Raw genomic sequence first — 18,684 nt, forward strand, 5'->3', positions numbered from 1 at the left:
AGATGTGTTAAAATTAGCCATGCGACTTATTTGAAGATTCATGTGACCTTTGTTGTTGTTTAGAGATTTTATTCAAGTTTGTATATCCCTTCAACTATTTATTTAGATGGTATTTTAACGTAAAGATAGCGCGAAACGCTCCATACTCTATGCATCGGATATACAACATTTTATTTGGACTAAACGAGGCTGCAAATTTATACATCCGAGCAGCTAAACGGTGGCACCCAATTTTAGTAAAGATATACACGTATAATTCAAAACCCTTAGAGTCAACATACAGATTTTTGTTATAGCTAGAAGCTTGTAAAAAAAACCCCCAAAACTGCAATATGAATATATAATACGGAGTTGGTGAGATTTTAGACAAGTGTTTGGTTGCAAAATTTCACATGCTCTTTCTTGATTTCGATAAGTGAAATTATAGACAGTGTATAAGAAAAACACTTCTTTGTAAAGTAACGATAAAATAAATAATGATTATGGATGACGGATGTCAAGTGGCATAATAAATGAATAATCAGAACAAAAACATCAAATGTAAATATAATATGAAAATTAACCCTGCTTTGTACTATAGACCGACACAAAGAAACGGATTTCTAATGTGTAATGCGTTTGTTTTTAAAGAGGGATGAAATATACCAGACGGCAGGGAACTATTTTAATAATTTGTAATTCCATGGTTTGTATGTTTCACAACCTTGTTTCACACCCGTGTTTCACAATCTTGACGAACACAATAGTAAAGTTAACTGAATTATTATATCGTACAGATACTGGTCCATTATAACAATAACGTTTTTGGCTTTATTTGAGTAAGAATTTAAAATTCTTTAAATGGTAAAGTTAGATTTTTCTAACCATCTTGAACTATTTTGCTTCAATTTGAGCCCCTTTATATAAGTATACGTTGATTAAAATTATTTTTCAATTTTTTTTTAAAGAAAAAACGTTTTGTTTCTTTAAAATTGCAAAAATGTTCAATTATTAGCAGCAAAAACGAATACGACTACAATATTTATTTGGGCAAAATTTGATTCTCTGTCAACTGAAGAATGAAATATCTTTAAGGGAAAAAGGGAAAAAATTCTCACCGTCAAAAATAAACTGTTGGATATGCCCTTAAGAACAGTTTTCTCTATTCACAACGGTTTCACTGTATATAGTTAACCTGTTGATGACAAAGTAGCTCAAAAAACATTGGAGGAAACTGTTAAATGTAAAACTAGTTCCATATGGACAAAAAGCTAGATATAATACTATACAGTTATGCCTAAACTCAACAAAGATCGATTTTTTTTTTTAAATTACTACATCATTAGCATTAGTGTGTGACAGAAAATTATATATTTACATATGCATGTTATACTGAAATAATAGGAAAGAAATAAGTTTTAAACAATTTGTCATGCACTACTACATAAAATAAAATAAAAATAATGTATTTCTCCGTGATGAAGAAAATGTCAGTTTCTATTAATGACACAGCAACCCAACAAAGCATAAACTTTTGACACAGAGATATGTCTTACCTGAATGTATTATTTGATATCATAATGCAAATAATGAAAGTAAAATGACAAACCTACAACATGATTTTTACTATTCAGAATTTTACAAGAAATCATGACTGAGGGTCCGGACCATATAGTTTAAATGGCAATAAGATATGCAAATGCTAATACAACTGAATATCAAACATTAATATCATTTACCATTAGATGTTCATCTTAAATTGACCTTATGACAAACTTTTGAAAAAGTTTCAGTTAAAAGACCAAGCTTGAGGGGGTGTGGTTGAATAATCTATGTATCTATGTGATGTGCAAATTCTTTTAAAACTGCATACCAATTATCATTGACAACTAGGGGACCCCTTTAACTAACCTAATAATAAACTTATACATTGTTTAAGCAAGAAACAGCTTTTCTAAGTCCTTTTGGATGAGAGATGAAAAAATACAGTGTACAATTTGGAAATTAGTATGGCGTTCATTATCACTGAACTAGTATATATTTGTTTAGGGGCCAGTTGAAGGACGCCTCTGGGTGCGGGAATTTCTCGTTACATTGAAGACCTGTTGGTGACCTTCTGCTGTTGTTTTTTTCTATGGGCGGGTTGTTGTCTCTTTGGCACATTCCCCATTTCCATTCTCAATTTTAAGTCATATAGGCTTGAGAAAAAATCACTTTCACTTTACAGTCACTTAATATCAAATGGCAAAAATAAAACAACCAGAATATATTAACCAACCCGTCTAGAAATTGACATTATAAATAAAATTATGTCTATAAAATGAGGTATGTTTAGAAAATAGACTGCAAAAGTAAAACTGTTATATCTATTGCATATATTTTATACAAAGCAAGCATTTTCTGCTCTCGAACATAATCAAATGCTGTTGGATACCAATCGTCATGGGTTTAATGGGTATGTGATGAACCTGAATATATCGTTTAAGGAAGTACAAATTTTCTTTTTGCATAATGCAAAACCTCAAAATCAAATTTTTTTTTTTAACACAATTCAGAAAAATAAATAAATAAATCCACAGTATTCAAATGCAGTTTACTAGGTTAAGCAAAGCAATGTTAGAATAAATTGATGAATAATGAGCAAGTATAACATGTTGAAGGACAACTTTTGATTTCATTAAATATTTGTTTAAGCTTTCTGCATTGCATGAATTTTTGATAATAAAAATAACTTTTTTGATATTTTGAAAGCTATTTGTTATAAACATCTTCAAAAAGACAAGGAGCGTGTGTGCTTGTTTAACATTTTCAAGTAATAATGTCAGTGCCTAACACATATTTTTTTTGTAACAATTCTCAAGGTTAATTTATTGTGGGATTGTTATGAAATTTAGAGGTTTATATCAGCAATGCCGGAGATTATTTCAAAAATCAAAAATCCAACATCAGTGCCAATCAATTACTAGTACAGGAGTTATGTCACTTACAAATGTTAATTCTATGGAAAACTGCATTGTCAGCACATTTACAACAACATTTCTTGAAGGATTGTTATTAAAGAAAATTAACAACATAAGGGCAGAGGCCCAGCAATGAGTAATATGTAAAAGTTTATTGGGGTTAAATTTGAATAATACATGATTAAATTTAACAAAGGATATCACATAAAAGATGAACTGAAGCAGTATATGTATACATGTATTTATATGTCTCTGACTGAAGTTAATCATTGGATATGTTTATATGAAATAACTTGTACACTAGCTTCAACTTTTGAAAAATCATTATTAAAGAGAAATTAATATATTGGATGTTGTTTTTAACAAAAACTTACATCTCCTCTACCAACTCCTCAAAATAAAGTTCACAACAAGTCTGTTACATATATTATTTGATCTCTGTGTACTACATACATTATACAAGTTATTTTCTGCATTATTAATGTTGATAAAACTATTCAATTTAAATCCACTCCAAACATGAGTGAAAAACAAACTTTAATTACATAATATGGTCCCCAAATATTAACAAACGGATGGAATGTTTCTAACTTTCAAAAAATCTAAAAGAAACAAAATAATATAACACAAATCTCGAACCTGTTTTTTAATGGAAAAACTATAACATTTAAACTGAACTTCAATTTCTTTTGCAGATTTTGAAAGGTGTTTAGATTGATGAATACAAATAAAGGGGACAAAGTTCTAAAAAAAAAACAACGAAAAGAGATTTAATGTTAGTTTTAAAATTAAAAAATATATAAATGAGACATGCTCAATTTTGTGTGCAGTAACGTCATAATTGCTTATTTTCTGATTTTCAATGGCACAATTACAAAAAAAGCATGAAAGTTGTCAAATTAAAATTAAAATCTATCAAATAGTCTCTCACAAAAGCTCCAACTTTGAAATGATTTTGTCAAAAACGACTTTTGATACATGCAGAAGTATAAATGTTTGGATAGAAAACAGTTAATTTAAATGCTGTCGATGCCTCTCTACTGGTATGATTCCATTAAATTGTGCCAAAGAACATACAAGTAACAAGGACAGATTTAAAACTAAATATTAAGTAAAATATTTGGTTAATTTGAGTATTAAATAAAGGACTTGAAATCACTATAGAACAATAATGAAATTATAATAAGAGGGCACATTTGTCCTATTGATCTGACCAGAAGTACTTGTTTTAGTACAACAAATCATTGGTCATGGTCTAAAATGGAGCAGATTGAAATATTGGTCTCCATGTCAGTATAATTTGAATACAGTAGACCATTTGTCCTCAAGTTTATGCTGTTAATACACATTGTATAAAATTTTGAGCAAATGATTACCATATTCACTTAGCACTTGAGATTCAAATTAATATAAAATAAATATAATTAAGTTACAAAAAAATCTTCTCACCAATAGTACTTCAAACTAATAATTGCACAAAATGAAAAAAAAGTAGAATGTACATAACCATGGCTTCACAAAGAACAGTACCAATAGGACTTGTTGAAATGACTCAAACAAAACAATAAACATAACCCTATAAGAATATCAGTATAAAAATAAGATGTGGTATGATTGCCAATAGACAACTATTTTAGGAGCCTAAAATGTGATAATCATATTTAAAAAAGAAAATGTTTTATTCAATTTATGAGATAAATATATCTACTGTAATAGTGGTTAGGTGTCTCATACCACATCTTCTTATCAAGATTAAAATATTTCAAAAGTGAAAGCTATTTTGACACTAATTTCCAATTTTTTTTATAACTAAAAGAATTAAATTGGGATATTATTAACTGTGGGAGATTTAACTTGTCTAGAAACAAGAATTCAGGAATGTTATTTTTTAATAATACAAAATACTTTTGGCATGTTCACATCAAATATAGATATCTGAGGCGTATTTATTATCCAATTTTTAAAAGAAACATGCTTAAGTTATGTTAGAAAAATATAATTAAAAAACAATTTGATTGTATGTTGGTGAGATGTTAAACAATTTACAAATGGTGTGATATGATGTCTGGTGAGAATTATGTGACACTTTATCATGTTGTACAAACACTTGATGGGAATTTTGTGACACTTTATCATGTCGTACAAACACATTGTGGGAATTTTGTGACACTTTACTGTGTCGTACAAACACAATGAATTTAATGTTGTATAGGACCACAAATGAAAACAGATCTTCTGGAATAACTATTTTCTTGGTTTAAACTCAACATGATCCACATCTAACATAGGAGAATTGAATTCTCTTTCTTCCTGAAGAGTAGAATATCCAAATGGATTGTCTTCAGTCGAATCTGTTGGTAGTCCAGATATCTGAAATACACATTCAATAAATTACTTTAAAACAACTAAATGTATATGACATTCTAAGAAAAGTAAAATGCTATGCTGGGCAGTGATTGGACAACAAAGGTCAAACCCTGAACAATTGGGGCAAGTATGGACATAACATTCAAGCTTGGTAAAGGAGTAAGTTCGGTAAGGGCCATATTTGGCCCCAATTATAAAGTTCATAGTTACAAGACAATAAATGTTTCAAGTTGCCTTTACGACATGTTAGAATGTTGAACAGAACTGTTTTTGTCAAAGTTTAATTCTAACACGTTGGTTTTTACATCCAAAAAAGGTCAAGATAAGGGATTTTGGTGAAATTTGACAAAATCAGCTAGATTTCAACCAAATAAAGGACCAGGAAACATAGAGCGCAGGCGTCGACAAGCTTAAGATTCAAATAAGACATGTGGAATGTCTTCACAAACATTATTTTAAAAGATCTTTGTTGTCGACGTATGCGCTCTATGTTTCCTGTCCAATAATCTATGGAAATTTACCCATTTTCATTGATTTTTTCGTGAAAAATCAATATGAGTACAACTTGTGACGTCATAATGAAACGCAGAAACGTAAAATTTTCAACAAAATGGTTTATATCCTAGCTAGTCAATGTATTAGCTATAATTTATCGTGATATTGGTCGATAAATCCGAATATGAAATTTAGGCTAAAAAAGGGGGCCATTTTAGGACCTTATCGAACATACTCCTTTAGAATGTGATTAAATATTTGACACAGCATACTGTTCTGACACAGAATGATATGGGACTTTTACCTATTATGGTCCAATATCCAAAGTCTAAATATGTAGTTAGATTGGGCATATCCAAGTACAATAAGAATTTAATTTATTCATTATGGTGACTTGAGAAACACCGGTATCACTCAGATTACAATTCTACCTTGACAGGTAAGTTTGTATTTAGCTTATAAAATACTTATTTTAGCCTTGAGAATCTTTAGGCTAAAATAAGTATCTCATTTAAAATATTTTGCAACTAAATAGTAATCTGTCAGATTTGGTGTAAACAAAAAGCATAGTCTATTTCTATAAAGTCAAGCAGATAGTTTTTTTTTTATATCTGAAAAAACCAAACTACCATGTAAAGAAATATGCAATTAAAAGGCCGAAATAACCCCAAAAATTCAACATTAACAGATTTTTAACAATTAAATCAAGATGCACAAAGTTTTAAGTATTGGTCAGAATATAGGGTTCTTTTGTACTTTAACAATATCACAATAACAATAAAGTGACCTTAATTTTGGACAAGGTAAATGGCATGAAGCCAAATTTATCAACTTCTATTGTATGAATGGGATAAACTGACATTTCAATTCTCAAGCCTAAATAAGTATTTTATAGGCTAAATACAAACTTACTTGTCAAGGTAGAATTGTAATCTGAGTGATACCGGTGTTACTCAAGTCACCATAATGGTAAATATTACCTTACCATAGGAATGTCAACTATTTTGATTTTGATCAAATATATAACATCTTGGAAATGACTGATAATTTCCATTCAATATTTCTACATAATTTGTTGTGATAAAATAAAGTGTACAGTATGAGATTGTGTTACTTGTTACCTTCATATGTTTATATACATTGTCCATACCTGCCAACATTTCAAAATGCCTATGGGTTATTTTAAATGTACTTACTTCTTCATGGTTATATTATCCTCTGCAAATAGTAACAGTTAGCAGGCATGAGTGTGGAGTGGTCTAGGGTAGGTAGTTGTATAATATCATACCTCATATCCAATAAAATTATTCTTAACTCATAATTCTATAATTGAATATCTAACAGAATAGCCTTATAAAATTATTATGTTTAACATATTGACCTTTATTTGTGAGTCATGAGCTGAACCGTATTGTGGATTCTCAAAAGTAACAGCTTCAGAAAATCTATGACGATTCCTTCTCCTGAAAGTAAAACAGAGAAAAGTAAGTGACTTTTTTATATTTGATGATACATGTTTCAAAATCAGTCATGCTTGGAAAGACTTATCCCTAATCTGCATAATGGCATGTCACATGAAAAACATTTAATTTAGGTATATAATAAGTAATCATGATATTGCTTTTCTGATACCACACATTTTATCAACCCTCAAGCCTGACATTTGTTTTAGTTAATTTTTACTGTAATTCATACATGCCAAGTGACATGATATTCGCGTGTAATACACGCCTTTTTCAATGGTTTACATGCGAGGATTTCAACACTTTACACGCAATTACACGCTTTTTCGTTCTTTTCATTTTTTGGTCGTTAGTGATATCGCTATTCTCCGTTTTTTTCCTTATAGTCCGGCGGCTACAAGCATGTTTCAGAAGAATTGTGCACATCCTGCTACAAGCATGAAATTTGGCATAGACCTTCCTCAACTATTACTCTTTTATTTCAGATAGGGAGGCATTTTAAAAAAATGTCTCACTTCCGGTAAAATCCAAAATGGCGGATGTCATACTTGAATCAGCCTAATATCGCAGGCTAGTATTTGAAAAGGTGTTATTATCATGCTACTAGCATAATATTTGGTACAAACCTTTGTTATGTACTACTTTTGGTATATTTTATAGATTAGATGTCTTCAAAAACCCTACTTCCGGTTAAAATTCAACATGGCGGACATTGTACTTAAATAAGCTTATTTTTTAGGGAGGGTAATTGAAATGTGTTTTAACGTATTGCTACTATCATTACATTGTGCAGGAACCTTTCTTTGGTGCTTTTGATGGTTATAATGTATAAGACATATGTCTTAAAAACCCTTACTTCCGGTAATATCCAAAATGGCGGACATAGAAATATCAATTAATTATTCAAATATTCAACTTTTTTTTAAGAAAATGATATTTTTTTGTGCTGGTCATTAAATGTTTGGCTTTAAGTTATCCCCAAAACCACTAATTTTATCATGTTGTAAATGTTTAAATATAAAGTTGACACTTCCGGTAAAAATATGACGTAATTTTCAAAGATGAGTCCTCAATCCATTTCTTCGATGTAGAGTTTTGGATAGATTGGTTAAAACCAAATAAAATCACTATAGTACTAAAACATATTTAAATTACTACAATTTTCGGCCAAAAATAACGATCACCACGACATGCACACATTGCAGTGCATGGGAGACTTGATTTTCCACATTAAAAATGACCGCAGCATCCTTCTTACATCCACAATGTTCAAGCTTCTGACAAAATGATGAGGCCTCAAAAAGAGTTTTTTAAAAGTTATCCTATTTGTCCCCGCCTGGAGTGGGTAGCATAAGAGCCAATCCATAGCTTGTCTCGCTAAACATCTACCTAAGTATATTGCATTATTTGCATGCTGGAAAAGACTAGAACAAGTTGAAGGAATAGCCTCAAAAAGCCTTCCCTTTTGCGAAAATAGTTATTTTCTTGCTTCGTTAACCATGTTATACCCATCTGTTAAGTTTGTGCGATCTTACAGTAAAACCCCGGTGATTTAGTCTGACCAATCACCATTCTTTATGTCACATCTTCAAATGCAATCAATGTCTCCCACAGGTAAAGGCATGGATAACAATAAGTGTGTCAGATCACTCATTGCCTAGTGCATTTGAAAGGCCATTGATAGATATTAATCCAAAGTCTTTTGCCCTCCCAAACACAATCCATAGATCGTCTACCCCTATGTCACGGAATAGCGAAACAGTAGTGACAGCATCATCATTAACGACTGTTCGAATCATGACTCGTTTAAGTTCATGTTTCACTGCATCAGACACATGCACCATGATTCTAGTGTCTGCCTCTAAATGTGAACTTGGTGCTAAACTTGAAACACATCACGTGGTGGATAAGATAGAATGTCCTGACCATTTGTTGCTATAACTACCACACATATCCAAGACTTCATTCACTCGTATTACAGTTTCAAGGTATTTTATTAAGGTAAGGACATTTAAATATCCAATCATCATACTCGTTAGGCCGCAATTCACAATCGGAGAGTTGATTTCCCAAATTTACAAAGACTGTGGTATAGGTCCTCACATCCATAAATTCCCAAAAACACATATTTTCTTGCTTTGTTAACCCAATCTGATAAGTTTTTTTTCGATCTGACAACAAAATCACGTATCGTTTTCAATGACATTAAATTTATCAAATCCATATGGTGGTGTTGGCTGGTCAATCATCATTCTAAATGCTAAAGTCACATCTTCAAACGCCATTAACATGATTAATGTCACAAACGCAGTTCTTATTCCAGCAAACATGTTATCTTTTAATGCCTACTGCATTTGAAAGGTCATGGATAGATATATATCTTAAGCTTTTTCCCCTTCCAAATGCAAACCAAAGTTTGTCTGCTCCTATGTCACGGATTAGCGAAACAGCAATGACATCAGTATCGACTGTTCGAGTCATGACTCAGTTAAGTCTGTTTTTACTGCATCAGACACATCGATCTTGATTATAGTGTCAGTCTCTTCGTGTAAACATGGTGCTAAACTTGAAACATCATCAAGTGGTGGATAATATTGAACATCCTGAGCATTTGTTGCTACAACTACCTTGAACTCAAAATTGTATTGAGCAAGCTTCTTGTGAATGAAAACTTAAAAGTTCTTTCTTATTGTCGTCATCTCTCAGAAAACTTTGCCAATTTTGAGGATGTTTTTAACCCTGGATTCGTCTGTATTCCCTTTCCCCTAAATGTTGCTCTTGCTTCTTTTAGCAGCTTTCAAACTACCAGTATTGTCTATGTTTGCATCCGACACTACATCCATGGTGTTACAGTTTCAAGGTGTTTCCTAACGAGTATGATGATTGGGTATTATGTCCTTACCTTAATAAAATACCTTGAAACTGTAACAAGAGTGGATGAAGTCTTTGATGAGTATGGTATTTGTAGCAACAAATGCTCAGGATATTCTATCTTATCCATCACTTGATGTATTTCAAGTGTAGCACCATGTTCACATAAAGAAACATACACTAAAATCATGGTGCTTTGTCTGATGCAGTGAAACACGAACTTAAACGATTCATGATTAACAGTCACTGATGATGCTGTCACTACTGTTTCGCTATTCCGTGACATAGGGGTAGACAAACTATGGATTGTGTTTGGGAAGGCAAAAATCTTTGGATTAATATCTATTAATGGCCTTTCAAATGCACTAGGCAATGAGTGATCACACACACTTATTTCTGACCCATACCTTTACCGGTTGTGATATGGTTCTCTCTTTGCTTGAAAAGGAAAAAAAGACTGCGTGGGAGACATTGGTGGTATTTGAAGATGTGACTTTAATATAAAGAATGATGATTGATCAGCCTAAATCACCGGGGTTTTACTGTAAGATCGAACAAACTTATCAGATGGAGCTAACATGATTAACGAAGCAAGAAAATCATTTTTTGCACAAAAGGGAAGGCTAATTATAAGTGAGGCTATTCCCTAAAATTGGTGTAGTCTTTTCAAGCATGTAAAACGTGCAATATACTAATGCAGGTGTTTAGTGAGACGAGCCTGGGATTGGCGCTTATGCTACCCAGTCCAAGCACTAATGGATTGCGAAGGGACAAAGAGGGTCCCTTTCATAAAAACTCTTTCTGAGGCCTCATCATTTTGTCAGAAACTTGTACATTGTGGAAATCGGGTCTCCCATGCACTGCGATGTGTGCATGTCGTGGAAATCGTTATTTTTGGCCGAAAATTGTAGTAATTTTAAATATGTTTTAGTACTATAGTGATTTTATTTTGTTTTAACCAATCTATCCAAAACTCTACATCGAAGAAATGGATTAAAGACTCATCTTTAAAATTTACGTCATATTTTTACCGAAAGTGTCAACTTTATATTTAAACATTTACAACATGATAAAATAAGTGGTTTTGGGGATAACTTAAAGCCAAAAGTTTAATGACCAGCATAAAAAAAAATCATTTTCTTTACATTTTAAAAAAAGTTGAAAATTTGAAAAATAAATTGATATTTCTAAGTCCGCCATTTTGGATATTACCGGAAGTAAGGGTTTTTAAAACATATGTCTTATACATTGTATCCATGAGAAGCACCAACGAAAGGTTCCTGCACAATTTTATGATAGTAGCAATACGTTAAAACACATTTCAATTACCCTCCCTTAAAAATAAGCTTATTTAAGTACAATGTCCGCCATGTTGAATTTTAACCGGAAGTAGGGTTTCTGAAGACATCTTATTTATTTCATTTATCCAAAAGAAGTAAAAAACAAAGCTTTGTACCAAATATTATGATAGTAGCATGATAACAACACATTTTTACACACTAGCCTTCGATATTGGGCTGATTTAAGTATGACGTCCACCATTTTGGATTTTACCGGAAGTGAGACATTTTTTTTCAAATGCCTCCCTATCTGAAATAAAAGAGTAATAGTTGAGGAAGGTCTATGCCAAATTTCATGCTTGTAGCAGGATGTGCACAATTTTTCACAAAGCCGCCGTACTATTATATATATTATATATATATAAATAGCGAAAAATTTGAAGTAATTGTTTTGCTGCCATATTGTACTATTGTTTATTTTTCTATATGGACAAACAGTAACAGGTAAGTACTTTGTGATTAGTTTTAACGATTTTGTGACTTTCTTTCAAATTCACTTTATAGGGGAAATGTGCACAGAAAGAGGTCACTTTCAGGGCCTGCACCGTCGTCTAAAGCGCTGATTGTTTAGCCAAAACGATGTGTACGTACCAAGATTCAAGATTTTATAAATTTTATTTTGGAGTTCGTGTGACTAGTAATGCATTGTGCATTCTATGTTGCAATGATAAAAATTTGTAAGGGTTCCGCGGAACCCAGTGTCTCGCCAATTTTGCTGTAAATTGCAGGCTCAACAATAATGAGGAAAAAAATCAATAAAAATATTCCTCTTGTTACTATTTTATGATTGTAAGAAAATCTAAGTCCATTTAAAAGTAAATTACAGAAAAAACGGAGTAATCTTTTTACAAACTTTACTTCTGGATACAATCTAATATGATCATAAATAAGCTTCTGTCCAAGTTTGGTACAAACCCAGTATAGTTTAATTAAGAAAGTTATTAAAATTTTAAAAACTTTAACCACAGAGTGAATGTAATGGTTCCCCGCAGAAAAACTAAGTCCATTTAAAAGTAAAATATGGAAAAAATGGATTTATTTATTTACAAACTTTACTTCTGGATACAATCTTATGATCATAAATAAGCTTCGTCCAAGTTTGGTACAAACCCAGGATAGTTTAAGAAAGTTATTAAAATTTTAAAAACTTTAACCACAGAGTGAATGTAATGATTCCCCGCAGAAAAACTAAGTCCATTTAAAAGTAAAATATGGAAAAAATGGATTTATTTATTTACAAAATTTACTTCTGGATACTATCTTATGATCATAAACAACCTTCTGTCCAAGTTTGGTACAAACCCAGGATAGTTTAAGAAAGTTATTAAAATTCTAAAAACTTTAACCACAGAGTGAATGTAATGGTTCCCCGCAGAAAAAAACTAAGTCCATTTGTAAGTAAAATACGGAAAAAATGGAATTTTATTTTTACAAAATTTACTTCTGGATATTATCTTATGATCATAAACAAGCTTCTGTCCAAGTTTGGTACAAACCCAGGATAGTTTGAGAAAGTTATTAAAATTCAAAAAACTTTAACCACAGAGTGAATGTTTTGTTTCCCCGCAGAAAAAACTAAGTCCAATTATAGTAAAATATGGAAAAAATGGAATTTTATTTTTACAAAATTTACTTCTGGATATTATCTTATGATCATAAACAAGCTTCTGTCAAACTTTGGTAGAAATCCAGTATAGTTTAAGAAAGTTATTAAAATTTCAAAAACTTTAACCACAGAGTGAATATTTGTTGACGCCGCCGACGACGCCGACGACGACGGAATGTAGGATCGCTTAGTCTCGCTTTTTCGACTAAAGTCGAAGGCTCGACAAAAACAATATATTTGAGAGGAGAAATACAATGTAGCTATTTAATAAGCATTTAACATGTTTATTTAATGGAAATCAAATTTATCATGTTTATAAAAAAAAAATCAATTTCAGTTTCAAATCTAGCCAAAAGATTTCTACAGGCCATGGGGATGAAAATTCTTTTTCAATTTCAGTTTCAAATCTAGCCAAAAGATTTCTACAGGCCATGGGGATGAAAATATCACAGAACTGTTTGATCAGCTCTCATAGTACCAGCTTTTTTCTGATGAACTAGCCAGTTTTGACCAGGCAATAGCAATGGGAGCAATGGCAGAGACAATAGATGACATTTTACATTTTCAGCATTATGACATTCTTTCAAATCTTGATAAAGCTAATTCAGTCAAATATTAATTCCTTCTGTGGGAGAGCATTTTCAATTATAAAGAAATTGACTATGTTACATTTATATTGTGTTCTTTAACCTGTTATCAAATAAATGTAACTGAATTTGAAACTGGCAGTTGTTTTGAATATGTGCCTAGTTGTGGTGCTTTAAAAGCAACATAACAGACCACTGTTTAATACAAAAAAATTTAAGTTTACAGTAGAATATATATTGTTTTTTTATATTAACAAATTTGTATGTGAAATTATGAACATTACCACATTCATATTAAAAAGTCCGCATCTACGTCACACATTTTCTTACGCTTTTTGACATGTCATGTCATGACATGATTTTCCATTGTCAGAGGTTGGCAAGTATGCTGTAATTTCCTTAACTGCCTACACTCTTTTAAAATGATAATACTCAAAATATAAAATATATATACCATTCAAACATGGACTTATTTGAAAGGTTCTCTGGAATACTAAACTATTGTATCCTATTAATATATAAATAAAAAATTTAAAAAAATCTACACCAACATCAATGGATCAATAACCAGCTGTATAGTATTTATAGTACATGTATTGTCTTGTTACCTGTAATATAGAACACCAGCAACTGCAGCTCCTACCAAGACCAGTATGATAATAATTACTGCAGCTAACACACCACCACTACTTCCAGAATCTATGAAAACAAATAAATATTTTATTGGATACTTAAAAATTTTATCATGGATATGTTCCGGACCATATGAGTATTTGGACCATACGTGTATGGTCATGACCATATGCGTATGTTGTGTACAAGTTATCATTTTGTACAAATTATAATTTGTACAAAAATATTGTACAAATTATAATTTGTATTTTGACTTTGTACAAATTGTAATTTGTACAAAAAGTGCTTGTACAAATTACAATTTGTACAAAAATGGACAAAAATTCACTTATAACTTGTACAATTATTTATCATATGGATTTTGGTGAAAAAAGCATCGATACTCATTATTGAAATGCTATTAAATGACCACACACTCACTGAGTACACCTAAGTTACAAAATCAAACATTAGTTCTTTATCATTCGTTTGAGCAGTTGATCTAGTGATTTATGGAATCAGGTATTACAAACCATCTTTTGACTCTCAAATCGATGAAGACCTGTTTTACTGGCATTTTAACTGCTTCACATAGCGAACGTTGAAGCTCAAGAACCGTTGCTGTGAATAAACATGTGTATTTCACTGCTTCAGTTAGACTTTTAGACAAGAAAGAAAGCGAGATTAAACACCCCATTTGGTTAAGGAATATGACTATGCTAAAGTCAGGAATATGTCAGTTGTTTTTCTGCCGTTTTTTTATCAATGTTTTTTTTTTCAACAAGGATCTTTGTTTTATAAATATCAAACTTAACGGAAATCAGTTGAGACAATCTAAGCTTTAAAAAACAACATTTAACGTATGCAGAACAGACAGACAGATTTTTATTTTATAGTAGTATTATAAAATCATCAGACCCAATGGCATTGAACCATCAATCTTTTCACAAACAAAAGAGAAGCTGAATAAGTCATATAAATCCAATCTCTTGATGTACCAATTACAAATATAACCTATAACTTGTTTAAAGAAAGATTTGATTGTTTTCATGGACTTTATGAAATAACGAATAAGTGGCAACATATCTTTTGAGATCCTTTTCACAATCATCAAAATGCTATACACTTTTTCACGATACAAAATATCAAATTTTACAACTATAATCGTTTTTGCAAACTTTCTAAATAAAACAAAAATCCTCAAAATAACGATAAGAACTAATCAAGCAGTACTGAATGATCTCTTCTTTTTTTTTAAAGAAAAAGTAGTTTATGTATTAAAAATTTGTATAAAAATCCTAATTGTTTCCTTTTTTTTCTCTCAAAAATTTCGAAGATCAATCTGCCTTTTGTAGTTGTGAAAAAACGGTGTATTTTGTTAATTAAGTTTAGTGTGTGGTCAGTTAATTACAATTGTATCATGTGAAGAAATGCATTTTTCACCAAAATTCATATTTAAAACTGTTGTACAAGTTATAAGTGAATTTTGGTCAAATTTTTTGTACAAATTATAATTTGTACAAAGTCAAAATACAAATTATAATTTGTACAATATTTTTGTACAAATTATAATTTGTACAAAATGATAACTTGTACACAACACGTATACTCATTTGGTTATTAACGGGCCGGACCATATGAGTATTTGGACCATATAGGTATATTTATTTTTCCAAATTACATTATAAACGTTTCAATAATAAAAGAACTTTATCTAAAAAAAAACAGTGATGGTTTAAAACATGACAATTCTTTAATTTTATAATAAAAAAAACTACGTAAAAATTTAATATTGATGCCATAGTTAGTTTTCATCGCTAGTTACATTAGTGCATGTAGGCTTGGATGACATTCACTTCCACACGGTATCATAGCTTTTTTGCATTTGCAAGTTTTGTGCACGATCTTTTTCATTTACACATTTTGTTTGCGAGTGAAAAACAAGCCTTTTTTGCAGCTGCGTACAGTGATACCGAGGTCTTTGGCAATTCTGATGTCTACAGTGTTTTTAAGAAGCTCTAGATCTCAAATATCGTAAAATGGTTGACTGCAATACACCATCTTCACAACACAACTTAAATAAACTAATAGTATATGCTACTTTCCAGTGACTTCTTATGTAACAGTTCATTAAGAAATTTTTGGAATTTAATTTTTTAGTCGACATATTGCCATTTACTCGTAATAACAAATCAGTTATGACCATCGGTAATGACCATCGGTATAAAATGTGTTTACTTTAAATTTGACAATTAAGTAAAATTAACAATGTGAAACTTCTTATTTTTATTTAGCTTATCTTTTTATTATAATATAACGATAAAATTACCTATATGATAGCGTCTTTTGAATGAACGGTCATACCATATGAAGAGTTTAGAAGTATTAAAAGTAAACTGTAACAGAGTGTTAATTACCCCAACCATATGAGTTTATACCCATATGGTCATGACCATACGCGTATGGTCCAAATACTCATATGGTCCGGAACAGATATATACTTTCGTTTAACACTATAAGGCAGCATATTATCCAAACACTTTTATTATTAGATATTTTTAATTGAATAAAATTACACTAATATATGCTTATATATCTTTTAGCATGTTATAATGTGGAACTAAAAAACACAATAACTAGAGGCTCTAAAGAGCCTGTGTCGCTCACCTTGGTCTATATGAATATTAAACAAAGGAAGCAGATGGATTCATGACAAAATTGTGTTTTGGTGATGATGATGTGTTTGTACAGCTTACTTTACTAAACAGTCTTGCTGCTTACAATCATCTCTATCTATAATGAACTTGACCCAGTAGTTACAGTGAAAAATGTTAATAAAAATTTACAAATTTTATGAAAATTGTTAAAAATTGACTATAAAGGACAATAACTCCTTAGGGGTCAATTGACCATTTCCGTCATGTTGACTTTTTTTGTAAATCTTACTTTGCTGAACATTATTGCTGTTTACAGTTTATCTTTATCTATAATAATAATCAAGATAATAACCAAAAACAGCAAAATTTCCTTAAAATTACCAATTCAGGGGCAGCAACCCAACAATGGAATGTCCCATTCATCTGAAAATTTCAGGGCAGATAGATTTTGAACTGATAAACAATTTTAGCACCATGTCAGATTTGCTCTAAATGCTTTGGTTTTTGAGTTATAAGCCAAAAACTGCATTTTACCCCTATGTCCTATTTTTGGCCATAGCAGCCATCTTGGTTTGTAGGCCGGGTCACCGCACACATTTTTTAAATAAGATACCCCAATGATGATTGTGGCCAAGTTTGGTTTAATTTGGCTTGGCAGTTTCAGAGGAGAAGATTTTTGTAAAAGTTGACGACGCCGGACGCGTGGTGATGGGAAAAGCTCACTTGGCCCTTCGGGCCAGGTGAGCTAAAAATGTATTTCTAATGTTTTAGCATTTATGAGATACAAAACTAAAACTTAAGTATCACCATATTATATACAGCCTTCAACAAGAAACTAGATATGGACAATGCCCCATTTTGCTCTGCCATATGCATGAACATATATAGTTCCACATATTTTAGATTTGACAAACCTGATTTGATTTTTGTTTTTAAACATTTTTAAAGGTTGTTGACAATAGTGGATCCACAAACATACCTTGTTTACCCTTGTTTTTATCTGTGACATGAACTTTACTATCTGAAAAAAAAATAGATTTTGTTTGATATTCAGTATAACAGAAAGTGAATTTCAAACATGTTAATTCATGCATAACAAAATATAACCAGATGCTCTGCAGGGCACAGCTTTATACGACTGCAGAGGTTGAACCCTGAACGGTTTGGGCAAGTATGGACACAACATTCAAGCTGGATTCAGCTCTAAATTTGGATTGTGATTAAATAGTTGACACAGCATAGGTTTCTGATACAGAATGAATGTGGTCTAATGAACTTAAAATATTTTTTTTGCCTTTGAGCAATTCACTATGCTGTTGAATATTAATCCTCTCAAAAAAATGTTTGAAGAAATTTACTTTCTATTTATGAAATCTGAAATGAGAAAAGTTAAACCCCCCACCCCCATTTTTTTTCACATCCCCCTTTCCATTTTTCCAAAAACTGATCTCAATTCAAATTTCTAATGGAGTTTACAACAATAACTACTCATTTAAATACATCATAAAATATTAAAATGTAAAATAAAGTGCTTGTTATCACTGAATGGTAAAGATTGTTTTAATTTATCAGTTGGTAGTAAAAGTGAATATACATTGTATATTGTATAAAACAATGATTTAAGTTGATTCAACTACTATTCTGGACAAAGAAAGATAACTCCAATTGATCATTTCTTGCTATTGCACAATATTGTGCAATTAGATATTTCTTGCTATTTGGCAATACTGTGCAATTGAAAATATTT

At 31.1% G+C, this 18,684-nt stretch overlaps 1 protein-coding gene across 1 annotated transcript in view; it reads right to left on the reverse strand.

The window, feature by feature from the left end:
* Positions 1-1,842: 1,842 nt before the first annotated feature.
* Positions 1,843-18,684, reverse strand: part of LOC139488876 (Ig-like and fibronectin type-III domain-containing protein 2) — a 104,994-nt gene continuing 88,152 nt past the window's right edge. The window contains exons 37-40 of the mRNA XM_071274828.1: positions 17,917-17,958; positions 14,277-14,367; positions 7,183-7,264; positions 1,843-5,309 (exon numbers count right to left, since the gene is read on the reverse strand). Coding sequence (XP_071130929.1) covers positions 5,184-5,309; positions 7,183-7,264; positions 14,277-14,367; positions 17,917-17,958 — 341 coding nt within the window. The 3' untranslated portion in view covers positions 1,843-5,183. The remainder of the gene's footprint in view (positions 5,310-7,182; positions 7,265-14,276; positions 14,368-17,916; positions 17,959-18,684) is intronic.

Source organism: Mytilus edulis, chromosome 9 (assembly GCF_963676685.1).
Source record: "Mytilus edulis chromosome 9, xbMytEdul2.2, whole genome shotgun sequence".
NCBI lineage: Eukaryota > Metazoa > Mollusca > Bivalvia > Mytilida > Mytilidae > Mytilus > Mytilus edulis.